The sequence below is a fragment of the Gadus morhua genome, chromosome 23 (genome assembly GCF_902167405.1).
Source record: "Gadus morhua chromosome 23, gadMor3.0, whole genome shotgun sequence".
Lineage (NCBI taxonomy): Eukaryota > Metazoa > Chordata > Actinopteri > Gadiformes > Gadidae > Gadus > Gadus morhua.
Window position 1 is genome coordinate 20,460,107 of NC_044070.1, and position 19,015 is coordinate 20,479,121.

Sequence of the window (19,015 nt, forward strand, 5' to 3'; positions counted from 1 at the left end):
TATTCTGCTGTTGATCTGCAGTCTAGTGTTTACAATTCTTTAAGCTGATACCCCCACAATAACCCTACATATCTGGATCAAACCATTCAACCTGATACCCCCACAATGACCCTACATATCTGGATCAAACCATTTAACCTATATATTTGTATCTTACCACTCCCCAGCTTGTCGGCCAGTTCCAAGAGATCCCTCCAGAGCTTCTTCAGCTCCTTGTCTAGAAAAGCGTGTGCGTTCTCCTCAGCCCTCTGGAACAGAACAAACATCAAGGAGAACTTTGAACTAACTGAGGACATCAGAAGCATCAGTCCCAGATGAACGTCTCCCTGGTCTAAAGAGAGAAAACTGGAGACTATAAGCTCCACAAGAGATGCTTTTATTGCCCATGTAGAGCCAGGGGCACCATTAGAGATTGTGGGCCTTATCAAATAATATATTGGGCCTCCAACCTAGACCACCCACCAGCCTAGAAAATCCATTTGACCACCCATAGATTGATAGACTAGCTCTAGTGTAGCGTACTGCTAATTACCCAATACTTGGCCTGCTGTCATTGACCATTGATGTATGAATGTTAGAGGTAATGAGTGGCATCTCTCATTACTGTTGCTGTTCTGGCAAAAGGCTTTCCTCTTTAGAAATTCATGAAATTCAGTGGTGTTTTACGTTTTTGGTCAATTTATTCCCAAAGTTTGTCAGATGCCAGTAATGTTACACTGGCTCTAAACACCTCAGTAAAATGGGACAGAAAAGACACAAACTGTCTTCATACTCTGCCATTACCTTTCACCACTAGGGGTCAGTATTTAGACCTACCTAAGTAGAAGAAAATGTGTGTAGGCCTCAGTAAATAGTCTCCCGGTTCATCCACCTGTCTACCTCATTCATTGATTCATATTCATGAATTTCCTGTTTGATGAAGAACTATTGGATTGATATAAGATTCTATGATTCACTAGGTAGCTCTGTGATAATGGGCACCACAGGAAGGGGAATAAATAAAAACCTTTAGTTGTATAAACTGGGTGACCAACTGTGGGCCCTGCTCCTCCCTCTCAGGTTTCTGTTTCTGATACCCAGACTTCTACCTCAACGACGACGTGTCAAACTACTGACAGTCTGTTCTCCGTCTGTTCTGCTTGTAAGGGCACCGAGTGGAAGACTCTGTGCTGAAAACTGGATCCGCGCAAGACTGAACCATGCAATAAAGAGAGAGAGGTGGAATATATAGACTACTACCCCCCCCCACCCCCCTTAGGTCACCCCTGTCTAGAGCTGAAGTCAAATGTAGTTTTTCATTTACACACCTTGATCAGCTCTGCTTGATTCTGCTGTACAGACTGAGCACTGGTAACCTTTGACCTCTCCTGGAGTTGCCTGTGGAGAGAACGCGCGCGCGCGCACACACACACACACACACACACACACACACACACACACAGTATCTTTTTATAAAAATATTTCCTGAATTGTGAATATCAGTTAGTAAAACTATTAGTTTGTTGGAAACTCCTACCTCTCCACTCTGGAGGGGCGTCCATCTTTAAGATTAGGAGGATGATCCATAGACCAGTTGCTCTTCATGGAGACACAGCTGGGTCCAGGGGAGTCCGCTCTCTCCTTCTGGAATATATAGACTATACTGAACATTTAGCCAAACATGGAGGAACGAACCCCTTGTTTGTTTAAATTGCTGTTTTAATCGATAACATTTTCACTCGAAATATATTAACTTGATTATGATGAATTCCCCCCCCCCCCCCCCCCCCCCTCCCTTTACGGCGCCCCTGTTTAGAGCTGAAGTCAAATGTCTTGTTTCATTTACACACCTTGATCAGCTCTGCTTGATTCTGCTGTACAGACTGAGCACTGGTAACCTTTGACCTCTCCTGTGGTCGCCTGTGGAGACAGCGTGCGTACACACACACACACACACACACACACACACACACACACACACACACACACACACACACACACACACACACACACACACACACACACACACACACACACACACACACACACAATCTTTTTAATACAAATATTTCCTGAATTGTAAATATCAGTCAGTAAAACTACTAGTTGGAAACTCCTACCTCTCCTCTCTGGAGGGGCGTCCATCTTTAAATCCAGGAGGATGATACATAGACCAGTTGCTCTTCAAGGAGACACAGCTGGGTCCAGGGGAGTCCACTCTCTCCTTCTGGACTCTTATAGAAAAACAAGAACCAGGATTTATGGGTGTTTGATAGATGCTGTAGTTTTATAATCTTTGACAAATCCTTACCCTTCCTCTCTGGAGGGGCGTCTATCTTTAAGGTCAGGAGGATGACCCATAGAGCGGTCGCTCTTCATGGAGACACAGCTGGGTCCAGGGGAGTCTGCTCTCTCCTTCTGGAATCTTATAGAATGACAAGAACCAGGATTAAAAGATGTCTGATAGATATAGTTGTAGAATATCTGATAAATCCTAACCTCTTCTTAATAGACCGAATTCCATCTCTAAAGTCATGCGGATAATCCATAGACCAGTCACTCTTCATGGAGACACAGCTGGGTTCAGGGGAGTCTGCTCTCTCCCGCTGCTCTGGGCTTCAACACAACACACACACAGCTTTTACTAAGACTGATGATGGAGTCATGAGATATCAGTGCTGAGCTCTGAGAAGGACAACAGTAACAGACAGAGAGATCCTCTTCTTACCTCTTAGCTTTGCTCTGGCGGCCATGTTTCCCAGACAGGGTGGTTTTAGAGGTAGGAGCCCCCTCCTCACTCTCCTCATCCATAGTAGACTGGAGACCTGGACACAAACACAATGCCATATTGTTTCTCTGGATTCTCTTTAAGTACCAAACATGAAATGACTTCAGTGAAGACTTCCTATCCTCCTCCTGTCTGACATACACACACTATCTGTCCCTCAGTCTAGAACTACACACTCTATCTCAATTTATGTCTAGATCACAAACTCTATCACTCGCTCTGTCTAGAGCTACATTCTAATCATTCTCTATGTCTTCACACACACACACACACACACACACACACACACACACACACACACACACACACACACACACACACACACACACACACACACACACACACACACACACACACACACACACACACACACACACACTGCTTCTAACACGTTCATTTAATTATGGACTTATTTATTTACCTTTAGATCCGACACTTCCAAACCATCAATTCTTAACTGTTACCAATGAAACTCTGACCGTTCTGGCCTCCCTACAGAATAAAAGTCCACAATGCAAGGAAGGATCCGTATATAATCGCCCTCAACACGGTAAAACTAGTTACTGATGTCCTGACGCATACTCCTTCATTAAACCTATTTTACACCACAATCATGGATACAATCAGCTTGGACTGGAAACAGATTAATTTAGTAAGAATAAATTAATATAGTTTGAATACATCTGGTAAGAAAACAGGAATTCAGGAAACGGTACCTTGTGACGAAACGTGTGCTGCCCGTGTTGAATGGAAATATAGAATAACAAATGCAAGGAAAGGAGGGAATAAAGAGGTTTAGGTGTTCACCAAATAACAGAGAAGTGTTTAGAAGCGAGACAGAACATTAACAAAGGTTCTGAAAGTAAAGATTGAGCTGCTTGGGTCCTTATGGCAGACAGATCAGAAAGAGGAAGAGCTTTGAATCACAGCTAACTGCGTCACATCGTTTATGTGAAATTCTAGTGACGCCGAAGTGTCCTTCCAGAAGGAAGCGAGAATATGGCCTTCATTTGACGGTAGGCCTTTGGGCTGCTGTGTAACAGCTGCAGCCCTAGATCCTTCATGTGTCTGTTGAACCTTCTCCCTCTGTCCTTTTTCCCTGCCTCTGACAGTTGTGCCCTAATGAAGTTCCGGCAGCCCTCAGGACACCTCTGGAGCATCTCCTCCATAATTTCATGGGGACTACGAAAGAACAAGGTGGTGTTAAAATGCAATATGCATTCCCTTAAATCAAGTCTTGATAATTCTAAAGGCATATTTTGTTTGTCTGTCATTGACATTACTTGGATTTTTTTGGCATGCCAGCTGGCTTCCTTTTCCTGCGTCTTAGCCTTTGCAGCCTTGCAAGGCGTGCCTCTAGTTGTTTTATTCTCTGAAATAACAAAAAAGGCATCCTTTATGTGTGTCTGCTACATAATAATGCTAGTCAGAATTTTGAAATTGAAGAAGCTCAGAACATCACCTGGTCCTTCTTTTGGAGACTGCTGTGCAGAATTGTCACCTGAGCCTCAGCCTGTTCTTTGGTGCCTCCATTTGACTCTACTGTCCCTTCTGCGCTCTCCTCTGTCCTTTCCTCCATTTCAACTGTTGTCTCTAGAGTCTCCTCTGTCCTTTCCGGTATCATTTCTGCTGTCTCCTCTGTGCTTTTCTCTGTCCCTCCCTCTGTGTCTATACATCTGTCTTCTTCCTCAGATTGACTCTGCTTAGCTTTTGAGGATTGAATCAGTCAATATCAAAGGATCAGTTAAAGTTATTTCATTCAATGTAATGTATGTAAATGTTATTTCAGGGTCTTAATTATTTGTATGTTGGTCTTGGTCTCAGTTATGTTACCTTCTTTTTTTTTTCGCCTTTTAAGAGGTGGGGAGGCAAGTGGTGGCGGGTTGTCGCAATCCACCAGTGTGGGGATGGCATCTCTGGTGAGTGCCACCTTTCCATTGTGCTATCCGAAGCACACACAGCACAATGTATCAGTAAATCTATTGATTTTTATTATATTTAATTTAAATTCTCATTTCTTCCAATATGCACTACTCACTTTTTTAAGGTAGCATTCCTCAAAATGCAGTTCACAGACAACGTAGCCCCCCTGCATTTACTCCTCATGTGACATGGAGTGTCTGAGGTCACTTCGCCTCATGTTTATGAGCCATTTCTTTCTCCTGAAATAGAAACCTGGATTAGAATCATAATTGTAAGACTGCATCAACTTAGTTTACATCAGTAAACAATTTCCTAGAGAGCAGTGTTCTGTTGTACTCCTCCTCATGCCTCTTCCTTTCTTGATCTCTACAGTTGGATCTTGATGCTGTGGCAACGGACAAGTCTTCTTCCTCTTTTATTATATTGTTGTTCCTCTGTCATTTTTTCCCTGCCTATGTTCAGTGTTGTTACCAATGACAAGTGGTGTAGATGGTTTTCCCTCTGTGCAAGGTCATTAGCCCAATGCCTACAAAAAAAATAACTACAGTAATAGCAGATTTTGAAGTTGTTAAATCGTTAACAAACGATTTGTATGGGACACTCGGTTAAGGTAATTTAAGTGCTTGAGTCTCGACACTTTAGAGAATGTCTAGCGCGCAACTTGAATAAGCCATGTGCGATTTTACCCGGGCTCCAGCGCAACTTTCCCTACCAGGTGCAGCCTCAGGTAGCCTAGGACCATTCATACAGGAGCAAGCAAGAACGTTACCTTTTTCTTTCCTTGGGAAAAGAAAAGAAGGACAATCCCTTTCCACTGTTGGAGCAGTTTATCATCGCACATTTTCTAGGCATTTTTTTTAACTATCTTTATTTTCGAAAAATGGACAATGACAGATGAAATGATATTGAGCGGGACATTGACTGTATAATTTAAGGTGGTCATACCGTACCATGTATACAACACATTGAACATTGAACACGAGAAATGGAAGAAATTCCATCTATACCCATGTACTTTCACCATACATAACTATATAAAAAATAAAAGGGCCTGCAGGAAAATATAAATAGGCCTACAGTACGCAAAAATTAACTTCGACGGAAAGTCCTCCTTAAGATAATGTTTCCGATGCGCTTCAGCTTCAGATGCCGTCAAGAGGGTCTCTGGTCGTAATCAGTCGCAGGTCCGTCCCTGACCAATCAGCATTCATTAGCAGAATGCTAGCGTATACGGCCAACAACGGCCCAAACTGTAAGAAATCGAAAGGACATAAGTGCTCATTCATTTGACTTTTGAACTATAATCTATATTGAACTTGTGGAATCTACAATAAAATTTGCGATATTTCAACGACAAGCAGGTGAAAGAGGCATATTTAGCCGTCTAGCCCCATTGACTCCCATTCATTCTGGACTCGCCCGCGATCACCCCTAGTGGATGTCTACTGGAACTACAACCAAGATCGGTACAATGGGGCGTATAGGGAGTGCCCAGGCTCTTCCTAGACGGGCTCTGGTGAAACTAAAGTAATGGCGCGTTCACACCAAAAGCGAAGGGGCGGCGCAACTTCCATACAAAGTCAACGTATAGACGCGTTCCAGGCAACGGGCGCGTTCGTCTCCATACAAAGTCAACGTATCATATAGTAATGCTGTAGCCTACTTTATATCGTCTGTGGGGAAATCCTGGGACTCTCAGAGTATCAAACTACAACTGGAAAAAAAGAAAAGCTTAGGAAACACTTTTATTTTGAAAACTTCTGAGTTAAGGGACATAAAAGACAACAACCCCAAAAACACGCTGTCGGAAACACCTCGGATGAAACCAGGGACAGGACAGACCCGGAAGTAAGTTATTACCTCTGAGGCTAATTCAAGGCTAGTTGCTAGTCAACTCGCATGTTGCATGGTAAGAACTTGGCTGGTAGTACCTGGGTTTTGAAAAATAGCGGGGGAGTTGTGCCGAGTGTGGCGCTGCGCCCCCAGGAGTAACAATACTCTTGATTCCCTACATCTGTTTATTTACAGACGTATTATATTGGATTCACTTAATTGTTTCCTTCATTCCTCCTTCCGTCTTCAACCAATGAATGAATCCCAACGTTAGAGGTGTTTCGTTTCCATGCCGACTGTGTCATCTCTACACCCAATCAACACTAGATAGACTGCCCTCTAGGGGTCGTACTTGGTTAAAGCACAAACAACCTTTTATTGCGTACAGAACGGAACTTTGTTTAATTGATAAGAATAATTAAACAAACAAAACAAAAGCAGAATCAACAGCAGCCATTAGGAGCCCAATCCTGAACAGAGGTCAATCAGTCAGTCGGTTTGAAGCAGCCCCTCTGCTGTGAGGGAGAGCCCCCCAGGACTAAAGAGAAGGCCCAGCGTTTAGGACCCCTCTGCTGTGAGGGAGAGCCCCCCAGGACTAAAGAGAAGGCTCAGCGTTTAGGAGACCTCTGCTGTGAGGGAGAGCCCCCCAGGACTAAAGAGAAGGGCCAGCGTTTAGGACCCTCTGCTGTGAGGGAGGGCCCCCCAGGACTAAAGAGAAGGCCCAGCGTTTAGGACCCTCTCAGGGGGAGAGGATCAGGGGAGCGGTGAGAATGAGGGCGCGGCCCGCTGCTCTGGGCTATCGTTTATCTACTGGACATGACTGCAGTGTGGAGGTCCGGCCAGCAGGGGTAGCACTGAGGAGGCCTCAGTCCTTTGTTTGTTCTGGAAGAATAGCAGAACGTCTCACTGGTGTCCCACTGGTGTCCCACTGGTGTCCCACTGGTGTCCCACTGGTGTCTCACTGGTGTCTCACTGGTGTCTCACTGGTGTCTCACTGGTGTCCCACTGGTGTCCCACTGGTGTCTTACTGGTGTTGAATCAATCCTCGCTGATGGTGCGCCCTCGCATAACTTGAACTCTGAATGATGATTTAGATAAGTTAAACTCATGTCCTGAAACACGTTGGAGGGTTAGCGGTAGAAGCTTCTCACTAACTCTGATGACAGTTATATTATCCATGTTTCATGAAGGAAGGAACTTCAGCGATTTCTAGATTAATAACCAAGTGATCCATAACTCGTATTCTTAATCCCAAGCCAATAAAAAGTCATAAATGTCAGCCAGGAGGTCTAATCAGTCCAGGTAAAGGTTGGTGTGTCCCGGTCCTGTCAGCAGTCCAACAACAGGTACAGCTGAGAGAGGACGACACAGACAATGACAGTGCTGGGCAGTGTTGTGATTCAGACGGTCGTGTTGCTGACCGGGCTGGTCGTCGTTCAGGGAGGTAAGCTGGACCGAATGTAAACCGTCTCTGGCAAACCTAATATCAAGAGTTCTTTTTTTGTTTGGTTTGTTATGCTTGATATTTGGACTAGCACCAAACAAACAGACTAATCTTTTTTGCTCAAATATAACCTTTAGGTTTCACTTATAATGATGAAAATAATAATATAAAATACAACTGCTTGATTCTGCTTGTAATATTTTTACTTCATTTCGAGCTTTTCTCATACAGAAACCAAAGCTGTCTCTAAAGACGAACCCAGGTTCTCAGAATGGTCAGGTGATGTGAGAGAAGGTGAGAGACGAAAGCACACCGGGAAAGATAAAGACATTATGTTGAAAAATGTGTGTTACTGAAGAAAAAATACATTCTTCAAAATACATGCAACCTAAGTCTGTCGTCTGGATACGTTTAGAGGACTTAGTCCCTATTTTTTATCGGTCTGAAACGCAAGTGAGATGCGCTAAATGTAAGTAGCTTTGTGGGCGGTTCTATGGCGATGTTGCTATTTTACCGGCGCAAAAATGACTCTTGCGCCCGGCGCAAATCTAAATAGGCTTGGTCTCAAGTAGCCTAATTACCCGTAGATGTGGTTTGGGCGTAACGTGCAGTAAACCAATGAGAGTGCCACCTCCCATCCTCTTTAAGAGCCATGAGCGCATTTGAATCTGAAGAGTTTATATTTTGAAAACGCGTTTGCAGTCTCCGATGAGACAGATGCATGACCACATGAATTTTAAACTTCAAATGGCTCAGTTTATGGCCAAATAATATGGCCTAATTCACACATGGAATAGCGTTTTCTTCCACAGAAATACTGAGTCCTCAAATAAATTTCGGCGAAGAAAACTTAACACACATATGATATGCGGTAACTGTGGTTCTATTTAATGATATACACAATGCAATAACAAACCAGTCCACGTACCATTATTGTATGCATTATCGTTATCGACTTGTGTTCCTAATATGCATGTGTCCCCCCGTTAATATACAGTGCCATGGACTGTATTATGCGTTACGTGTTTAGTTTGCGTGTGTTTAAACAGATGGACGCACACACGGGCGCCCGCATTCATTCATTCTTTTACACATACACACACACGCGCACCCGCATTCATTCATTATTTTTAAAACTCACTCGCGGTAAGACAATGTTTTCTCACGATCAAATACTCCTCAATCCTAAAAGTTATGGGCTTGTACACGATGTCTCTGTCAAGAAAATATGTTTGCTGTACGTTGTTTGCAGATGCATTGATTTAAAAGTACAACTTATTACCTGCATCATCTATTCTTTCCCAAATAATTTATCAAGAATGTGTGGCTAGTTGATGAGAGGCAAATTGTATACACGAGGTGCACAAGCAACATTATGCATGCGCCCTTAAAATAGCATCTGAACAACGCGCCACTCACTTGGCGGTGGAGGGAAAAGAACGCTCGGCGCCAGTTGCAAACTAGCAACGACACATGCGTCAGGGTAGAAAGTCAATTCAAGATAGGGCCCTTAGTCTTCTTTCACTCTCAGATTGCAGAGCTCTACAGGTCATATTTTACGAGCAATTCAAGATCATTTATAAACATTCGTAGTATTACTTATGGACATGCACCATTTGCATTTATACACTTTAATATGTGAAGTACTGGTACTTAGCCACTTTATAATTTACTAATTGCACTTGCCACTTTATAATTTATTAATTATATTGTTTATACCGTTTGTTCTTTTTGTCTTTACTTCAGCATTTACTTTAGCGCTTATTTTGGTTCTCATTAGTACTTTGTATTTTTATTGTATTGTACCTTATCCTGTGTTTTCCACTGCTGCTGGGCTGTTGAAACAAAGGAATTTCCCCTCCGGGGGATTAATAAAGTTGTTATCTTGATTTAATAAAGTTAATGAAGAGTCTGCCTCCAACACCCCCCTATTCTCTGACCTCCAGACACCCAGGTGGACTGTGTGTTTGGGGGGAGCTGTGTGCTGCCTTGCCGCTTCCAGCAGAACAGTGATACCATCCTCCACTGGGTCAAGAGGAATGGGAAGAACGTTCAGGTCCACTCCTACTACGATGACCAGGACCAACTGGGATACCAGGACCTCCCTGTTCCATGACCAGATCTCAGGGGGCAACGCATCCCTTGGTCTGGCCAGGGTGACCTCCAGGACCAGGGCAGGTACCTCAATCACTCAACTCAACCAGGATATATTTGGGACACGCGTCTATATGGAACAGGCCTGTAATTCCTTTCAAACAAAACTCTTCCTCAGCAAAGGTGGGAAACACTAGAAAATGTATTATCCAAACAAATATTCATATTACTGTCTACACATATAAACATGACCAGGCTATCGAATAATGCATGCACACACGCACACACAGACACACACACACAGGGTGGCGGAGTGGTATTCGGGATAGTCGGGAGGATTCTCTGTGGAAGTGTATAAATGGAGGGGGGGGGGGGGAATATCGTAAATGTGATATCCTGCATTCTGCTGCACTTTAGGGTGACCTGGTGGAGATCCTAAATTTATACTGGTGGGGGATAAATCTATCTATTTATCTTTCAATCCAACACATTGTATAATTTTGAACAGTCTGCTGGTTTATTGTCAGAAAAGCCCAGACCTTTTCAAACCGTTTAACATCAGTTAAAATAATACCAATTATTTCATCCCAGAGAAAAGGATTAAACTCATTTTGGCTGGTCACTTGCTCTTAAAGAAGAAATTAATTGTTTATAACTTTAGCTTTTTATCTGAGTTACAGACACCACTGTTGTAAATATAGTATTATGTAGCATTATATCATCCGTGATTTTTCTCTCGTCCTGCGTTACTATGACGTTGCATGTCTGAGCCAATAGATGGCAGTGTGAGCCAATGCAGTTCTGAACCACTAAAGTGATGAAAGGAAAGAAGACTGTTTGGATAAAGGGAAAATCAAATGGATGTGATCTGTAATAACAAATTGGAGGTATTTGTTGTACACAACTTGTGATGCAAATAAATCAAAGAGTACAACATGTAGCCTACTAGCCTAAGTCTATGAGAAACAGACCACTCTTTTGGGAGCACTAAACTATGTCGCCTCACTTTCAGGGACCCATAAATTTTTATAAAATTTGTGATGCAAAAATATCAACAAGTACAACATGCATGGACTCATACTATGAGAGACAGACCAATATTTCAGGAGAACTAAACTATGTCGCCTTACTTTCAGAGTGGCAAATTTATCAATCACTCGTTCAGGATCTATTTTCTCAAGAACATCACTCTCAATAGACATCACTGCTAGATGATGGAGTCTCTTTTGCTCCATGGTCCTCCTGAGCCAAGTATGCAACTACAGCAGCTGCTGACTGGCATGGTTATTGCATACCAGTTAGTCAACTTCTTCTGCTCCTTGTGCCTTATCATGCTACGCATCATTATAAGCCTCTGCCGACTAAAAGCAATTCAAGAAGAGGCATATAGAATCGCCTTGTGGGCAACTGTCATTTAATAGACATCTGACTGATTATGCACGGTTTTGAAAATAATTATTTTCTGGTCATGTTATAACACAGCTGGAAATCGTTGATTTTCTGATAAAGACTAGCCACTTTGACGGACCCTTTTGACGAAACAGCGGAAACGATGTTAGGTGCGCTCGTGCTGCATTTTTGGTTTTGTCAACCAGGAGACGCCCACCCACCAATCAGGTAAGAGATTTCTGCAGGAAGGTTGCGCTCGATTTCACCAGGACCAGGACACACCAGCCTTAACCTGAACTGATCTTATTTTTTGTTATTCTTTTAAGTATTTTTTTAGATAATAATTGTAATTATTATTGTTATAATGTATTCCTGTTTATTTTATAGATTTAACATGCAAAGTTATGACACAAAAAAAACAAATCAACCTTTATATTCACAGTGCCATACATGCCTCACTTTTATACTTGTATAATTTATAACAGGTGACTGTGTTGCTACGGTGCAGGCTAAGGTCTTTGATTGTGTGAACCCTCTCCACAGCTCTGTTGTGGATGTAGAGGGGGGAGGGGTAGGGCCTTTCCTGCGGAAGTCCCCAATCAACTCCTTCGTCTTCTTTGTGTTCAGGGTCAAGTTGTTTTCCTAGCACCACAGTTCCAGTCACTTCCTGCCTAAATCCATCTTCATATTCACAGTGCCATACATGACTCACTTTTATACTTCATTATTTTTTAAGTCTTTTTGCCGTGTTACACATTTTAATTTCTTCATCTAAGGCATCCCACATGTTTACTCCTTTTACCGATAGCGATACACATCTTTGTTTCACATTTTTCTTATATTTTTCTTTGTAAACATGCACATTCCCCTTATTTCATAATTGCTCTGTCTAAACAACTTCTGGACACAGTCTGGAACTCGAACGAACAAAACTACAGGCGAAACAGGATGGCCCTGCAACCATTTCCTTCCTAATGCGTTCCTCTCTATTATGTTATTGTTCCACTGAAGACCTGAGGCCTGTTTCAGGTAGCTGGTTTAACATACTCTGAGTTTAATCCTGCGCTCTGAGTTGGTTGACTCAGAGTTCAGGGTTGAAAAGCAACTCTGGGTTTTCGGTTTCAGAACAGGTGATCAGCGTTGGGTTAATCAACTCTGAGTATGTTCACTCTGGGTTGAGGGCGTGCCTGTTGACTATGAAGAGCCATCATCAATGGATCTCTGATAACATGATCAAACATGGACCAAAAGCGTAGATCCACTTACTTTTCCCCCACGGAATTGGAAATTCTAATGAACGTGTATGCCGAGCAGTTACCCATTTTAACAAAAAAAAGCAATACCGCCGCGGCAGCGAGAGCGCGAGAGAGAGCTTGGCAGGAAATAGCTGAACAAGTCAATGCGTGAGTCAAATAAATTAGTAAAATAAAATAAAATAAGAGGAAAGTTTAATATCTTCCACTTATTCAATATGTAAATTGTGTGTGTGTGTGTGTGTGTGTGTGTGTGTGTGTGTGTGTGTGTGTGTGTGTGTGTGTGTGTGTGTGTGTGTGTGTGTGTGTGTGTGTGTGTGTGTGTGTGTCAATTTACGCAACCCCGAGTTGCCCCACGAGGACTTGGCAGCAAATGAAGTACAAAAATATAGTTTAAACAGGTAAACTAATGTTTAATTGAAATCAAATCAATTGTGCTGTTTTGCCTGCTCTACCTAATTTAACAGCTATGTTCAACATGTATTATATATTTGTATACTATATTTAAGCAGTAAATGTAAGTAGTACATTTCCCAGCCACCCCAACACTGCCAATATTTAATAGGATTTAGATATATTAGAAGGCTACACCTAGGCAAAATGCATTATATATATATATATATATGTCTTCAAAATAGCGCTTACTGAATATTAGGGTAACATTTTCCTCCATGTTAGCAAATCGAAAAAATGCAGAGGCCCGGCAGACTGGAGGGGGTCCACCACCTGCAGCCCTCACAGAGGCTGAGGAGATGGCCCTCAGCCAACATGCGTCCTGTGGCTGAGGGCATCCCTGGGGGGAGCTCCTCTGATCCCCCCCACCCCCCAGGATAGTGCCTTTACAGTATAAGAGGTTGGTTATTCAAAATAATTAAATATGTGCACGCAACCCAGCGCGTTGCAAATTAGATGGGGCAATATTCTGGCTCAAGTAATAATTGCACTGTCTAATCATCTTCTTCCAGTTACTGATGGCGTCATCGCCCTACTTGAACCAGATGCCCTCACCAACCTCCATGCAATTGTAACAATTCAAAAGATGCAAAAGGATGCTTTGGAGATCCAAACTTTGGAACATAAGTTATAGGTGGGTGAGGTGCAAACTGGGATAGGCTACTGTTCCCTGCTCTAAAAACATACCCAATATAAATGTTTTTTTTTTTTTGTGCTTTCAGGAAATAAAAAAATCCTCATAATAAGTAGATTGTCTTTATTAGAACACGGACTGTGGTGGGACAAGTTATTTTGTTGAACAGTTTACTCAAAGGGTTTTACTCCAGTGAACAATGCAGACGATTATGCTGAGCATGTGCATGTAGAGAAGAACAGCATCTGGTTAAAAGCAGTACCAGGGTCTTTTCTGCCTTGCATTCTTAAAAAGAGTTTCTTGACTTGCAGCAGTTATAGGTCCGTGGTTAGTCAGCTACTCTGATCATGGGAAAGCCACAACGTTGAAGTGACTGTAGTACAGAGCGGGTGGGATGCACGGGGCGGATCATTCTGCACATGCGTTAATTGCGATAAAAAATAAAAAAATAAACTTAAAGCATGCCCCCGGTGCGTTTGACAGTTAACATGGGGGCTGAGAAGGTGGTCTAAATAAATGATAGATTGCGCTGAAAAACGATAGCGCTCGTGAAGAAAATTATCAGGAAAATAAAGTATATCCAACCGGGGTCTTAATAATCGTTCCTCACGGAGATTCCTTCTGAGGATCGCAGCCTCTACGTCCACAGGCTCTCGTAGAAAAGGACATGCCATTTCTAACACTTCCTTCTGTCGGAGAGCTGCCTTCAGCCTTATAGACAACAAACTCAGAGTAGGTCTAACCACCTCCCGAGCAGGTTAGGTCCACGGCGTATGTTGCCGCAGCAACTAACTCTCGGTTGCGCTGAACCTGCTACCTGAAACGGAAAACCCAGAGTTTCCACTAACTCAGAGCGAACAAACTCGGGGTTGCCTCAAAACCAGCTACCTGAAACAGGGCTCTGCACTGCCAAGCTGCAGACTCTACAGACAAGAGTCAGAAAGGATCAACAAGATGACAGAACATTGTTCAGTCCAGAACTATGTTCTGGTCCGAACAGCCATGTTTCTTATGGTGGAGGTCCTCATTCAGGGAGGTAAGCTTGACTAAATATATTATCTAATATGAAGAAAGTTGTCCTTTTTTATTTATATTTTATGCAGGATTATTTCGAGATCTAAAGATGAAAAAGGTAAAGGTAAATCTAAACCTGGTGATATGTCTAGCATGATCGTTGACATTGTAATCTATGCCAACCCCCTTGGGAATGAACCACTCTGCTCCGAATGCAGGCAAGGTGTGTGTGTATGTGTGGAGCTCTGTCTGTGACAGTGTTGCAGCCCAAATGGCTTCCATGTTATTGGCTAGGGGCACTGCGAACGCTTCCAAATCGGATCTTTTTTTAACCACTAATATTGGCCAAAATAGCACCAAACCTCTGCAGTAGAAAGACTTGGGTCCCTAAACGTAAAACAAAGCATCAAGAACTTAGTAAGCGTACCGGGAGTTTATTAAAAAATATTGTTTTCAAAGTACACACAAGTCGATTACCGGCTACCATAAATAATAGAACAGAGGCGACAACAAATCTAACTTAACAATCTCCTCTCTTGATACTTGGCTGTTTTAAAGAAATTGGCGCCTCTATTATATTATTTACGGTAGCCGGTAATCGACTTGTTCGGACCTCCTGGAAAAATGGTCATAAAGGTTTAAGGTTATAAGATGCAGGAAATGCGCTAAACTCGTTCACAAAAACAATGTACACTGTCTTGTACCTCTGCCTTTTCTTACGTTTTCCAAATATTTTTTTGCCCCGTGTCAAACGTTTTATGGTCACGACTACCTTGACGAATGATTGGCTTGAAACAGGCTTAAAACTCTTTTTCTAACGATTTTCCGAAAAGTCAACTGTAAAAATGTTTGGTGAAAAGAATGGTCACTGTTACAAATGACAATCTTAATTCATGTAATATTCGATGTAATATGAGCATTTATAAAACAACAAAAAGGAATGAAGGATTACGATCTATAGGGACTAGTGTCGTAAATGAGCTTTGGCTGAAAACACTATGATGCAAACATCAGATGCCTGTCTCAAGCTTACCTACGTTTCTGTATCCGTGCCTATTCAAATAAACCTTAAATTATCATTGGGGCTCATTACCACATATCAACACATATTAGTCATATAATATCATATATATTTTAGATTTTTTGGCCTGCTAGATACTAGGGGGTGAGATAGAAGTGAAATTGGTTTGTTGTCAGAGGATGTTTGGTCTATATATCACATCGTATTCAGGGAGTAACTTCTTAATAGCTATCACTATGACAATATGCTATGGCAGCGGCTCTCAAAGGTCAAAGTTTCGTGCCTGTGAGAATGCTGCATGTCAGACGAATCAGACCATAGGCCATCCGGTGGGTGAGATTGATGGGTACGTTTGAATTTCTTTTATAAATTGTATTTCTGTACTTGGTTCCAAAATGAAAAAAAATAATTATGATTCTTAAGTTGCTTTAATTTATTGCTTATTTTTTTATTTAATAGCAATAGACAATTGCATTGTAGTTCACCCCTCAATATGGATCACACCTATGTGTTTTAAAAGGGTATTGACCAGGTGCTGTTCAATCTCCAGACACCCCGGTGGACTGTGTGTTTGGGGGGAGCTGTGTGCTCCCTTGCCGCTTCCAGCCAAACAGTGATACCATCCTCCACTGGGTCAAGAAGAATGGGAAGAACATTCAGGTCCACTCCTACTACGATGACCAGGACCAACTGGGACACCAGGACCCTCTCTACAAGGGAAGGACCTCCCTGTTCCATGACCAGATCTCAGGGGGCAACGCATCCCTTGGTCTGGCCAGGGTGAACCTCCAGGACCAGGGCAGGTACCTGTGTTACGCCAGCACTTCACATTACAACCAGGAGACCTTCGTCAGCCTGACAGTGAGGGGTGAGCTCAAGTCCAGATTTTTTTTTACCTTGACGAACGATTTTCTTGGTTCCTAAAATTCTTTATACAACAATTTTCCGAAAAGTCAGCGGTCACTGTTACAAATGACGGTCTTATTCATTGGCCAAATTGCCTATATTACTATGTAATATTATATAATATAAGACATATGACCATGTATAAAACCACGTGGTCATATGACAGTCAAACATCAGTCGACTGACTCAAGCTTACCCATGTTTCTGTAGCCTATCTGTCCCTATTCATATAAACCTTAAATAATAATTTGGGGTACACTACCGAATAACACATATTAGGCATATAATATAATATATATTGTTGTCATTATATATTAGGGATAGAAGTGAAAGTGGTTTGTTGTCAGAGGACGTTTAGTCTATATATCACATTGTATACAGGGAGTAACTTCTTAATAGCTATCACTATGACAATATGCTATGGCAGCGGCTCTGAAATGTCGAAGCGCGTTTGCACATTTCGTGCCCGTGAGAATGCTGCATGTCAGACTAATCACACCATAGGACATCCGGTGGATGAGAATGATGGGTACATTTGACAATTCTTTAGATATTGTATTTCTGTACTTGGTTCCCAAATGGAAAAACTAATTATGATTCTTAAGTTGCTTTAATTTATTGCATATTATTTGTTAAAAAGCAATGGACAATTATACGGGTGTTCATCCCTCAATACGGATCACACCTATGTGTTTTAAAGGGTATTGACCAGGGGAGTTTCTAGGTTTCATAAACATCAGGGGCTTAGCCCAGAGGGAAAAGGAAAGTAAATAATGCAAATATCTTTGTATGCTTTATTGCGCATGCTAATTTCTTCATGAAGCTTTACCTAAATAAACAAAATACGCAGTTTATCATAGCTTTAAATAGCTACCCAACTGCTGTGCTGCTTAACCCCAAACATCTAAAGTTCCATTCAAGTTATTTCAGAGAAAAATGAATACAAGTGAGAAAGACCATATATATGTATATATATACATATGTGGATCTGACTGGGGATTGGATGGACTAAATTAACTTGAGGTTGTAAACTGTTTATTCTAATGCCAGAATGACTAGTACTAGGCTACTTTTTATTTTTATTACTATATTCTGGGCTAATTAAATAATATCCGGTTACTTTCAGGGCTTTTATTATTTTTAGGCACACATTTTTTTTTTTTTTTTAAAAAGCATAATGATATTAATGATATACCTGGTATTGACCAGGTGCTGTTCAATCTGAAGACACCCAGGTGGGCTGTGTGTTTGGGGGGAGCTGTGTGCTACCTTGCCGCTTCCAGCCAAACAGTGATACCATACTCCACTGGGTCAAGAAGGATGGGGAGGATGTTCATGTCCACTCCTACTACGATGACCAGGACCAACTGGGATACCAGGACCCTCTCTACAAGGGAAGGACCTCCCTGTTCCATGACCAGATCTCAGGGGGCAACGCATCCCTTGGTCTGGCCAGGGTGAACCTCCAGGACCAGGGCAAGTACCTGTGTTACGCCAGCACTTCACAGAACAACCAGGAGACCTTCGTCATCCTGACGGCGAGAGGTGAGCTCGAGTCCTGATGTCATATCTTATTTAAAAAATATATTTTTATAATGCAACCCACTGACGGGTAGTTTGAGCCCATAAACCTATTATGTTCAGGTTTTAGCAAAAAAATTATGGACCTTTGAATAGGATTTAACAAATGGCAAAACAAGTTGATGAAGAAAGTTGTGTAGTTACGCAGTTATGTAATTTTTAAAGCAATTGTGTAGTTTGCTATATGTTTTCATAAAGTACAGTAACAAAGGTCACTAACTCAGTTAAGGGTCCACTTACACCCCACAAACTTTACGATTCAATTATTACCCTACAACCTGAGACCTGTGTTTTGTTCAACCACCAAATAAAATTGCAATGTTCCCGTGTCAGTTGTGTGTCTATTTTGGTATATGTTTCCTTATGTTCATGGTGTGGTTAGCAATAATAGCTAACTACGCCATTGATATCAGTATCAATGTAAATGCAGCAAACCAAATGAGGCATAGTAACTATTAGTTTCTTCTTCTTTTAATGTGGTGTCATGTCATTGTAGCTCCTGTTACTAGAGTGGACATTGTACTAGTGAACAACACTGTCACCTGTAAGTCTGGAGGAATCTACCCAATACCACAGCTCACCTGGTCCGTCAGTCCTCGCCCGGCTACTGTCCTCCAGAACACAACCGAGGTCCATGAAGATGACCAGGGACTCTATGACATCAGTGGCTCCTTAAGGACTGTTTACAATGACACAGAATCGA

At 42.1% G+C, this 19,015-nt stretch overlaps 1 protein-coding gene and 1 long non-coding RNA gene across 2 annotated transcripts in view; one reads left to right on the plus strand and one right to left on the minus strand.

The window, feature by feature from the left end:
• The window catches only part of LOC115537698 (NACHT, LRR and PYD domains-containing protein 3-like), a 77,234-nt gene extending 76,929 nt beyond the window's left edge, over window positions 1-305 (minus strand). The window contains exons 1-2 of the mRNA XM_030349743.1: window positions 288-305; window positions 158-203 (exon numbers count right to left, since the gene is read on the minus strand). Coding sequence (XP_030205603.1) covers window positions 158-203; window positions 288-305 — 64 coding nt within the window. The remainder of the gene's footprint in view (window positions 1-157; window positions 204-287) is intronic.
• Window positions 306-3,777: 3,472 nt separating this feature from the next.
• On the plus strand, window positions 3,778-5,510 carry LOC115537767 (uncharacterized). Its single transcript, XR_003974869.1, has 3 exons — window positions 3,778-3,964; window positions 4,626-4,686; window positions 5,063-5,510. It is a non-coding gene; the product is annotated as an uncharacterized LOC115537767 (long non-coding RNA).
• Window positions 5,511-19,015: the final 13,505 nt, after the last annotated feature.